At 46.3% G+C, this 11,694-nt stretch overlaps 1 protein-coding gene across 1 annotated transcript in view; it reads left to right on the top strand.

The window, feature by feature from the left end:
* Nid2 (nidogen 2) overlaps positions 1–11,694 on the top strand; it is a 60,099-nt gene that overhangs the window by 32,015 nt on the left and 16,390 nt on the right. Inside the window, exons 9-11 of the mRNA XM_010632701.3 lie at positions 3,906–4,049; positions 4,890–5,018; positions 5,814–5,957. Of these exons, the coding sequence (XP_010631003.3) occupies positions 3,906–4,049; positions 4,890–5,018; positions 5,814–5,957 (417 nt within the window). The remainder of the gene's footprint in view (positions 1–3,905; positions 4,050–4,889; positions 5,019–5,813; positions 5,958–11,694) is intronic.

Raw genomic sequence — 11,694 nt, 5'->3', positions numbered from 1 at the left:
GGCGGCTGGGGGGAGCTGGTGTGGTTCTTCTTCCCACAGTGGATCGGGGCCCAGGCTACCTCCCGGCGCTTGAGCGATGGCTGCTGGGTTGGGAGCAGGCGTGGCTCTCCTTCCCGCAGTGGATCGGGGCCCAGGCTCTAAATTATGTTTCATAAGGGATTTGTTTTAGAATATATGAAGTACTGTCATAAATGGAAGAAAATCTAATTAAAAGATGGGCAAAGGCTCTGAAGAGATACTTCTCTAAAGATACTCAAATATCCAGCAAGTGCAGAGTTCAGTGTCATTGGCCATCCGGAAAATGCAAACCGAAACCACAATGAGCTAATACTCTACATCACATGAATGGCTTAAAAAATACAAAGCATTAGGATGTGGAGAAATTGGGGATCCCCTTCACTGCGGGGAAAGAGTGTAAAATGGTGTCACTATTATGAAAAACTGTAGCAGTTTCTCAAAAATTTAAGCACAAAGTTACCATTTGACAGAAATATTATTATAGATCCAAGAGAAATGAGGACTTCATGTCCCCACAAAAATTCATAGCAGCATTATTCAGAGTAGCTCAGAATGGAAGCATCTGCAATGCCCAGCAAGTGATGAATACACACAAAATAGTCTTACATCTATACACTGGAACCTTACTCAGTTCAGAAATGTATGTGCTACAACATGGATGAACTTTGGAAATGCCACACTCAGTGAAAGAAGCCAGACACACACACACACACACACACGCGCGCGCGCGCGCGCGCGCGCGCACACACACACAGTATATTGCATGATTCAATTTATATAGGATTTCCAGAATAGGCAAATCCACAGAGACAGCAGATAAAGGTTGCCCAGAGCTGAAGGGTAAGAGAGGGATAAGGAATTAACGGCTGAACTGTTGTGGGCTTCTTTTGGGGTGATGAAATTGCTCTAGTGACTGAGTGTACTGTCGTGGGAGCCATGTGGTTTCTCATGGTTTAGATGCAGAATTATTGTCTTTCCTGGTGAATAGTCAGAGCTTGAAACCCCCAGTCACCAGTCTGTCCCCAACTGTTTGAGCTTACAGTGGGGTTGGTGGTCATCAGCAGTGTCCTAGAACAGGACCCAGAACACTTCCTGTCCTTCCTCTCCAGAGGTCCTTTCAGTCAGCTGAGATTTAAGGCAGAGGGCTGTGCAGTGAGGCTGAACGGCTGTCCCTTTAAGGAAACCACACTTCCTTTCTTGATTAAATGAGCAAATTAGTTCCAGATCCTCCATCAGAGTCCAGTGGAGCAGTTTGTGTGGGAGAGATGCAGTTCTTACTGTGATTAGCAAAAAAGTTAACAGCCATAAGGAATGAATAGTGAAATGATTTTAGAGATGTATTCTGAAAATTTTTGGAGGTATGAGGGTGTAGTGCTTGGCTGGCATGCCAGAGGCTCTGGTTCAAGTTCCAGCAACCCAAAATCTATTTAATTTTAGAAGTAAAGGGCTCCATGTTTGGTTTCATGTTCTGCTGTGAGTGAAATTCTTAATTTTTTTTAACAGTGGGTTCTGCATTTTCATTTTGCATTGGACTCTGAATTATGTAACTGGCCCTATCCACAAGTACCTTTTAAAACAGTATCATATCATCTAATTAGGGACATTTTCTCCTCAATTTCTTGTACCAGTGTATCCTGTCCCAAGTTAGTAAGTCACCTCTGAGCTGCTTTTAACATTTATTTTTCTCTGAACACCTAGCAGGGTAGCAAGCTTTTGACACCCATGGGAACTCACTAATCTCGGTTGGAATGCCCTGGAATGAAATTTTGATGCTGCAAAGTACCAAATAAGAAGGTTGAGCCTTCGTATTTATAAACTAAAACATTCTGAAGATCACTTTCCCCATTGCAAGGTATGCCCGTCATCTTGCTCAGAATCTTCTCCTAAAATGGAGAACCGATGTTGGGAAGAATCAGGTTCTTGTCTCCCATCGAGTGTTTGACGAGGATATGACCCGGCCACTCTCAGTTGCGACACATGCTGGTTCTGACTCCTGGGCTTGGTCTGCACCCTCAGGTTAACTCAGCAAGCGCAACCCCGGCACTGTGCTTCCTTCCTGTCTGACAAGAGGCCAGATGAAAAGATTTCCAAGGATGTCTGCGTGATTCGGGGAGCTTGGCATATGCTGGCATGAGCTCAGTGGGTTTGAAAAGTATCGGGGTCGTTTGCTGGTCCTTTGATGAAGATTCTGTCACTCCAATCTGAGGCACTGAGGCAGACTGAGCAAAGACCATAGCCTTCCTTATTTTCTGGCTGTAATACGGGCATTGATGATGTGGGGTATTGTGCTGTAGGAGCATAGGGTGATGTTTCTTATAAAGCGGATGCCGGGAGTTCACCAGAAAGTGAGGGCGGCTCAGCCAAGCCATCTTAGTTGACAGCAGACTAATAGAGAAGACTGGGGGTGTTGGCACTTGGGCGTGGGGAGAGGGGCAGATGTCCTGAGGGCTGGGAGAAGCCTGTCCCTGAGGCAGGCTGCAGCAGGTGTCCACAGGTGCATGGCGCTGGTTTCCAGGGTGTCAAGAACTGTCCCGAGCTGAAGGATGTGGAGTATACTACACTGCCTTGAAATCTTTTGAGTCTAAGATTAGGATTCACTATAAGAACCGAGACAAAGCTAAAACCTCCAGTGAGGATGGCCATGGACCCGCTGAGGGAGGACAGTGGAACACAGTCACTGGGTACCTTGAGACCGGGTGCTGGATCGCCATTCAAATACATTGTGTTGGGATTTTTAAAAAAAAAGGCAATTCTGGCAGATAAAAATATTTTTTAACTTCTCCTTTATAGCTGAGGAATCCGAAGTAAACAAGTACCCTGAGTTTAGATTCATTTTCTGGGCATGGAGCGCCCTCTGGCACTGCAACCCCTGCTGGGCTTCGATGTGATAACCTTACACCGTTCTGGTTGATGCAAAATGGCAGGAAGCACAGGCTGCAGAATGGGGCTGTCTGTATCCTTATCTTACTGTGGCTCCATCCTCCCCGTCTGACTGTGTAACCTTAGTCAAGTCACAGGGCCTCTGAGTGGTGCATGAATAGTAAAGATACACTAACGATACTCTCTCTGCCCTGAGGTTAAAGAGGATTTAATGGGCGGCACATACACTGGGTGTAGAATAGGCCCAGGCGCAGAAATGTGCAACGAGTGTTGTCCCTAGAAACAAAGTTCTTTAAGGAGGATTCACACGTGTACAGTCGTCCCTGCCTAGTGGATGGATGCATCCGTGACAAAGTTAACCTTGAAAGCAAGATTTTAAATTATATTTCACCCACAGAAAGAGTGAATTTTAGTGAGAGACTGTCCAGTTCTACAGACAAGAAATTGGATATCGAGTCTGCTGAACCACTTCCTGTGTGGTTTTGGGTACTTTTTCCCATGTCTCTAGCTTGTTGTCCTTAGCTGTGAGAATCCCCGTCATGGGGGCAGGGGCCTGGAACACAGTTATCTTGAGACTCACAGCAGATAGGGCAAAAGCTCTTTTAATTAATTAATTTATCTATTTATTTGAGACAGGGTCTCTCTGTGTAGTTCAGGCTGGCCTTGAGCTCACTTTGTGACCCCCTCAGCTTCCCAAGTGCTGAGACTAGTCTTGGGCCACCACATCCGGCCCCAAAGCTCTTTTAAATGAAAGGAAGTATTGGATATTATTCCCTAGACGTGAACCCACTGAAAGCAAGAAAACATGTCCATCCGATAGGCAAAAGGAAGCCGACCTGGAATTTAAACCTGAGGTGCGGATAATCCAGCCCAGATTTGCTTGTTAATAACTTACTAAAGTCTACGCAACATGCAACTATGAATACCGTCAGTTCCAGGGACTCTTCTCTGCCCGACCTGCTCTCTGTAAGTCAGCCCGCGTGTGTGTTTCCTCTCCACCCATGCAGTGGACCCTGAGCCCGCCCCAGTGAGTCCTTGCTATGACGGGAGCCACACTTGTGACGCAGCAGCACGGTGCCATCCGGGGACAGGTGTGGACTACACCTGCGCATGCGCACCTGGTTACCAGGGAGACGGACGGAGTTGCCTGGGTAAGAACCACTCAGCTTCTGTAGCCTAAACGCCTTGTTTTTATTTTGCTGTCTCCAGCTTTGTGTGTGGATGACACGTACCTGATCTCTGTGACCTCCCTTTGTTAATAATTTTTAGCAACTGTTAATCTGAGTGCAATGATGTAAAAAACTAAAACATTGTCTAGTTAGGTTTGAAAAGATGGTTCAAGATGGGTGTTTTGGACTGAAGCTGTGGAAAGGAAACATGTTTTGCAATTCTTGGCTATTTTAAGGTTTATCATTTTGACCTTTATTAAGTAGTTCATAGATTTACTAAAAGGCACATTTCCAGGTTTTCTTTCAATTTCAGACATTTTGTTCCTTCACCTGTTATATCCCAGAAAGCAACTAGAAAGTTCTTCATATTTCAAAAGATTGTTAGTGTATTTTTCTCCAGAACATTTATTATTTGTGAACATTTAAAGAATTCTTAAAATAGTCATTCAAAAGTGGTCTCCCTGTGGCATTCCCTGGAAGACCTTGAAATGAATTTTTCTTTTTTTTGTATTTTTTTTGTTTTTTTTGAGACAGGGTCTCACTATGTAGTTAAGACTGACCTGGAACTCACTATGTAGCCCAGGCTAGTCTCGAACTCACAGCGATCCTCCTGCCTCAGCCTCCCGAGTGCTGGGATTACAGGCCTGCGCCGCCACGCCTGGCTTTGAATTTTTATTTCTGATTATCAGCAACTTGCTCTTCTTCCTGGTGCCTAGAAATCCTTCATCCCAACTCCACTGAGGGCACCAACCATCAGTCTTGGGAAAGCATCAGGGGGAGCCTTGATTTCAACAACGCTTTTCTGTCCTCATTTCCTCTTAGATGTAAATGAATGTGCCACCGGCTACCATCACTGTGGCCCCAACGCTGTGTGTATCAACCTACCTGGTAGCTACAGGTGCGAATGCCCCAGCAGCTATGAGTTTGCAGATGACCAGCACACATGCATCTGTGAGTACCAAAATTGCTTTGCTTGCTGGTCACAATGGCGCTCAACCTTGCTCTTTAACTTGTTAATGTTTCTGCTGTCCAGAAGCTCTGCTGTGTGATTTTCTTGAAAACAGGGTGTACATGGGAATAATCCAAACCTATGGCTGAGTTCAGCCCTGATTATTGGAACAGCTTTCCCATAAATAGATATTTTTAGGCATAAGTTGTGAGGGGACGTTCACATAGCCAACAAGACTATGCATCTCTCTAGTGAACACCCCAGCTTGCTACTCAACTCAGGAGGTTCTAGATTTGTAATTCAGAGGTCTTGTGGCACATGAGAATCTGAAGAACCTCACCCATAAGATACTCTTCCAGGGCTCTGAAACATATTTTGGACCTAAAAACAGACCCAAAAGAACTAGCATTCTAAGTTCATCCCACTGGTAGAGCTAGATAGTAATGGAGAAGATACACGCTTTGATCCAATGTGATGACAAAGTAGCAGTGATGGTGTGTGTGTGTGTGTGTGTGTGTGTGTGTTTGTGGCAGTTGTGCTGGGGTCTTAGAAACTTTAGTCAAGGTCTGTTTGGATGACGGCTTTTCATACCTAATATTTTAACCTCGAAACCATACATGATTCTCAAACTTTTATGTGTGTAGCAGCTACCCAGAAATCGCTAATTGAGATTCTGGGGGTCCTGTGAGCCCCAGACGTGCCAGTGCCCTGTGCTGTTGGTCTGCGGTTGGTGCTGGGAGAAGCAGGGTTCCTCATTCACATCTGAGCTCTTACATATCTCTGCCTTCTTTTCTCAGTGGTCGCTCCTCCTCCCAACCCCTGTGAGGACGGCAGCCACAACTGTGCCCCTGGTGGGCAGGCCCGCTGCCTTAACCACGGAGATGGCACGTTCAGCTGTGCCTGCCTGCCAGGCTACACTGGCAGTGGGTACCAGTGTTCTGGTGAGTACCTGTGGGCCGGCCTTGGGGACCCTGGAGATGGCTGGATGCACAGCTCCACAGAGATGGGGGGCCTCTGCCCTCCCTCCTTTGCCTCAGACAGCCATGGCCTTGCCCAGAGAGAAAAAGATGTCTCTAGGGTCAGGAAGGGAGGCCAGACGGTTGTCCCTGGAGGATTGAGCTGCTGCCAGCTCTAACCGTCTGTTCCTTGGAACTAGTGCTCAGCTGACAGGACTGACACAGTTTTTTCTCTCTCATTTTTTCCTTCTCCCCACCAACATCTGGTGAAAAGGAGTGGGGGCCATGCTATTGAGATCTGCTCTGAAGACTGCAGGAGTCACAGGGCCGCCCTTCGCACACCAGGTGTCTGGCAGCAGATGCAAACAAGTTAAGGAAAGGACAAGAGCCTGCCTCTTGGGGCTCAGTCTTCCCAACAGGCCCTTCCCTGTGCATTCTAGGCACTTTTCCCACCGTTGTGTCACACATCTCATGTTACCATAACTGTGTGGGGCACTGACATAAAACTGAGTTTCTGTCTCATCACATATGACCAGGTAGATTTAGAAAATCTTTTTTTTTTTTTTTTAGACAGGGTTTTGCTATGTAGCCCAGGCTGGCCTGGAACTCACAGTGATCCTCCTGCCTCAGCCTCCCTAGTGCTGGGATCACAGGCGTGCACTACTCATAGTCTATGTAGCCTTACTGTATAACATCTGTTTTAAAGTACTATTGCTTAGCTAGTTTTATGAACATTTATACTGAAAGAATATAACAATCTCATATCAGGGCAATCAAAGAATATCATAGCCCAGGCTGGCCTGGAACTCACAGTGATCCTCCTGCCTCAGCCTCCCTAGTGCTGGGATCACAGGCGTGCACTACTCATAGTCTATGTAGCCTTACTGTATAACATCTGTTTTAAAGTACTATTGCTTAGCTAGTTTTATGAACATTTATACTGAAAGAATATAACAATCTCATATCAGGGCAATCAAAGAATATCATGGAGTGTGTAAATTTTTAAAAACTTTTATCACAGTAAAAGACACTTTGCTAAGAATGATGGGATAAGTGTGTTTGAAGCAGGGGAGAGTATTTTACATATTGCAAGGGGGATTGATGGTAGTGTATCTTTTACTGTAATAAAGTTTTTAAGTTTAACATTCACTGTATTTTTATCACACTTGTATTCTGGAAAATTTAAATTTGAATGATTAAATTCAGACTGTATTCTGGTTTAGTGACCTTATAAAACACTTCAGTGATGTCTCCAAGATAGACTGCAGGGAGTAAAGTGTGTGTTACGATAATATCCTTTTATATTTATAGAGTTTCTTCTCCTTTATGTCTCTTCTCTGCTCTCTTTTTCTCTTTCTTTCTTGCTTGCTTTCTCACTGTCACTCTGTCTTTTTCTTCTCTCTCCCCTTCCTTTCTTCCTCTGCCCTACCTGTGACAGGTATTAACTTCACGGAGGGGAGCCGCTGTAAGGACGCGGTCAGGGGGGCATACACAAGCCTGACGGTACATATAATGCTTTTTCCATCCAGTGGGATTGATTCAGTTCCACTGAACCTAGCTGTAAGAGATGAGACGGCCTACAGGACAAAAGTCTTGCCTGCAGAATTTCATATAGGCTGCTCAGGTAGCCAAGATGGTGCTTGTAGGGTATTTCATTCCTTAGCTCTAAGCACTATACTTGAAATTAGTTGCATCCTAGGAATATTAATCAGAATGTTAATTTAGGTTTGGTGCTTCTTGCTTTAAAACCTTTTTAGATTTCTTTTCTCTCCTGTCTACTTGTCCTACGAGATTTTGGCTACTCTCAGGGACCATATTAGGAATCTGGGGTTGGCTGTTTTTCCACAGTGAGTGTGTCAGAGTATTGGCCTTCTTGGCTGCTCCTGCCTCTCTGGAGGCTGCAGGCCAGGTGGGCACCCTGGGAATGGAGCCATTGCTGGTGAGGGGCAGGTGTCAGGACTGTTGGGCTGAAACCTTAGCTCCTTCTGGATCCTGCCGGTCTTCAGTTTCTTGCCTCGTGGGCCTCTTCAGCAGTACAGCTTGGTTTAGGAAAGCCGGCGAGACAAAGTTTGCTAGCCAGATGGGAGTCCCCATTGCAAAATGACCTTCCCATCCGTGCCACTTTATTGGGTTGGTTACATGCGAGTTGCTCAAAGGAAAGGGGTTACACAAGACCCTACCACTGGGTGGGGATCACTCAGGGCTGCTGTGGTAGCCTTCTGAGTGGTCAGATTGTGTGGCAATCGAGAATAAATTGTCATTTTTCCTACAGCCCTGCATAAATTAGCAAGAGGGATGGGACAGTAACTTGTAGAACAGCTGACACTGTGTTCCCGGGTAAGAGTGTGGTCAGATTTGAAGGTGTTCCACTGTCTGGACGGCCAGTGATCTCGGGTGGAGGCTCTATCTCGTGGGTCGTGTGGATCCTCGAGGTGCACAGCCTTTTACTCCATCACGCTAACTGTGGGAGGGCGTGTGGGTTTCCTTCCAGCCACAGTTTGTTCAAAACCAGGCTCCCTGGAAAGGCTGCACTTGGATTTGGGTTCTCAATCTGGACCGAGTCTGGCAGGAGGCTTTTCTCCAAGTAGAGTTAAATCTCCCCCAGCTTTGCTCGATCGGGAGTGATTTCGATGCTGTGTTAGTGCGAGCTGGATGTGTCTCCAGCACGTTTGTCCTGATGGATCTTGGTGACTTCGCTGCTGCGAGAGCAGATTATCTGGAGTTGGAGCCTTCTCAGGGGGAGGCAGCTGGGCTGCAGATGGCCCATTACCAGAGTTGTGAGCACGCAGGGCCAGCGTGAATGGAGGTGCGGACCTTGTTCTTGGATTTTCTGTGCTCGGAAGCTAGATCGACGTAGGATGGTAAAGTCGGTGTGGCCAAAGGGAGAAGTGAGAATGGAGACCAAAAGGACATTTGTTATCCTCACGAGTCGTGGAGGGGCCACTTGCCCGAGGGCACAATGTGCAGAATGTTTGGACGGAGGGCAGAGGGCAAGAGAGCAAGGACTTGGGGCAAAGCCGTGAATTTACTGGGGTCCTGGGTGGGGTCAAGATTAATTGGCACCAGGAAATGACAGTGGGCTCAAAAGCAAAGGGAGGTGTGGATTGGAGTTCGGTGCTTGGGATGGTACCAAGGAGTCCAGCTGGTTTTGCTCAGAATTGGGGCCAAGAAAGAAGTTGAAGCAGAAAAAGCATGAGCTGAGAATGGCAGGTTTTAAAGCACATTTTCCAAACCGGTTTCAGGGAAGCTTAACAGATGCTAGAGATGTGCCGGAAGTGACCGCCTTTCGATGCCAGCATGATACAAGGTGTGACTGACTGTTCCTGGGCTGTGCTTGTCTTGACCTTAGTCTTCTAGAAGTCCCTGAAGATCCCTCTCCTGATGGTCCCCGAGGAGAGCACCTGCCTTGCTGAGGGCTGAAAGTCCTTGAGATGGGGAGGAGCCCCGGCTCCCTTCTGGCCTGATAGCTGGCTCTGAGCACGGGCCCTGGGGTGATGACTGGAGTCGTCTTCTGAAGTTACGAAGTGAGGGCCTTCTAGGTGGAGCTGGGGGCTGCGATTCAGGGAGCCTTCACTCGCCCTGGCTGTGGGGAGTCAGGGATTTCTATGTGTGAGGCCTTCAGTCTCTTCGGGAGCGTTTTCCTCCTGGCTGGGCAATAGCAGCTGGGAGAAGAAGGCTGGTCTTCAGGGTCTGCCCACCATTCTTTAGCTGTGGGCTTTAGTGACATCAGTAGCGTGGTCACTTTGGGGGGAATTCCGTCTCCCTTAATTCAAAAACAACCACAAGAAACCACTCCTTGGGCTCTAGAAATAGGCCCTGTGTCTCAGGAATTCCTGCTTCCTGTCATTGCTTGAGGTTCCTGTTATTATTAGAAGTACTTCTAGCTTAGGTACTGTCAATGGCTTTATTTCCTGCAGTTGGCTGGATGTTCATCTTTGCTGCTTTGGTTTTACAGCCAGATTCACAGCCTCTCCCAGGCCCAGGGATCTAGATGGTCACCAGCTCTGTCCCTTTTAGCATTGGAGCTGTCCTTTTGAAAAGACAGAGGGTGGCCCGAAGGACCATGAAATACAACTATACTGATTTGTTTCTGGGTAACAGAGGAGCTAATTAACACACCCTGCTCATTCTAACCTTGCAGATGAATTAGTAACTACTTCCTGGCTTAGTCCATGAGACAAGGGTGACCAGGAAGGCCAGCTGCTCCCTGGGGAGAGCCTCTCTGGATGGAGTTAGACTTGATGGCTTTGGGCATTGAGGACTTTTTTTTTAAGACACAGAGGACCTGATATATTGGGACTAAATTCCCCTAAAGTAAAGGATAAGCAGAATGCAAATTTGCTAATTACGGTATGAGAGTTTCCTGCCTGTTGGCACACTTGTCCCCACATGGGAAAGTGGGCAGAGCAAGATGGCAGGGATAGCAGTGGAAGAGATCATATTTGGGTCAGGGGAGGCCGGCTGAGCAGCACCCCAGCCCATTCACATCAGTTCCTGGAGTGGAAGTCTCCAGCTTCCGGGCTGATCTTCTCTGCTGTGAGCTGTGCTAAGGAGAAGCCAGTCATCCATTCAAGCCAGTTATCCCATCACAGTCTCTTCCCATTCATAATTCTTTGAAAAAGAGTCCAAGTCAGGTGTGGTGGTGCATACTGTGACCCCAGCACTCTGGCAGCCTGAGGCAGAAGGAACCCAAGTTTGAACCCAACCCAGGCAACTTAATGACCTTAGTGGGAGTCTGTCTCAACATAAAACGTAAGAAGGGCTGAGGATATAACTCAGCATAAAGCGCCTGGGTTCAATCCTTAGTACCAAAAGAAAGCAAATGTGTGACTAATGCTTTGTTTTCTTTTCCGTCAAACCTGAATCAGATCTGGACCCTGCGTTTATCCTTTTACTCTAGAAGACTTGCTGCCCTTAGGAAAGTTCATCTCATCTCATCCACTGGGTATTAGTATAAAAGGCGAAAGGTTTACGTGATCTGAAGAGAAACCAGAGTATTGGGATTGGCGTTAACAAATCCTGTCTCAGTTTCTTGTTTTGGGGAGGGGGCGTGTTTGAGATGAATGAGTGACCTGTTATTGTCTGCCGGTGTTGATTTTGGTAAGTAAAATCCAAAGGGGTATGAATTGGCTTTTGCTTGAAGTTGCAGGATTTTGTACTTGAGTCATAGGATTATGAAAATTCTCAAAATAGTGTGTGGAGCTTTGAGGGCCCTGAATTGTTTATATGAATATATGCCTGACAAATTTAGGCTTTGTTTATGTGTTAACTCAAATGAGCTGGTATCATTTTTTTTTTCCTTTTTCTCTTTTCCCTTTTTCAAAAGTGGAAGACAAAGAAAATCTCTGGTGAAGGGAGGTTCCTATTAGGCAAGAGTAAACATACTTCTAACTCAGTTGAAAGTGTTTGGTGCCTCATCAGGCTCCTTCCATCTCTGCATGAATGTTATAGGAAGATGGTATCAGCCATGCAAAGGAAAATATTGTTGCCTATATTTGTCTTTATTGCAGCATTACCAAAAGGAAAGTAGTAATTTATAGTCTAAAGGTTTGTTTAAAGGTAACAACTTGCGGGAATTCACTGCAGATGAAAGATGCTCTAGAAATTTACTGCAGGATATTTTTATCTGTGATTGGCCACATGTTTGATTTTTTACACTAAACATTCTTGGTTTGTGTGTGTGTGTGTGTGTGTGTGTGTGTGTGTGTGTGTGTGTGTGTGT

The sequence above is a fragment of the Fukomys damarensis genome, unplaced genomic scaffold, assembly GCF_012274545.1.
Source record: "Fukomys damarensis isolate Sample0158 unplaced genomic scaffold, DMR_v1.0_HiC HiC_scaffold_17, whole genome shotgun sequence".
In the NCBI taxonomy this organism is placed as follows: Eukaryota; Metazoa; Chordata; class Mammalia; order Rodentia; family Bathyergidae; genus Fukomys; species Fukomys damarensis.
The sequence above is the reverse complement of the archived record's forward strand: the minus strand, read 5'-3'. Positions and strand labels throughout refer to the sequence as shown.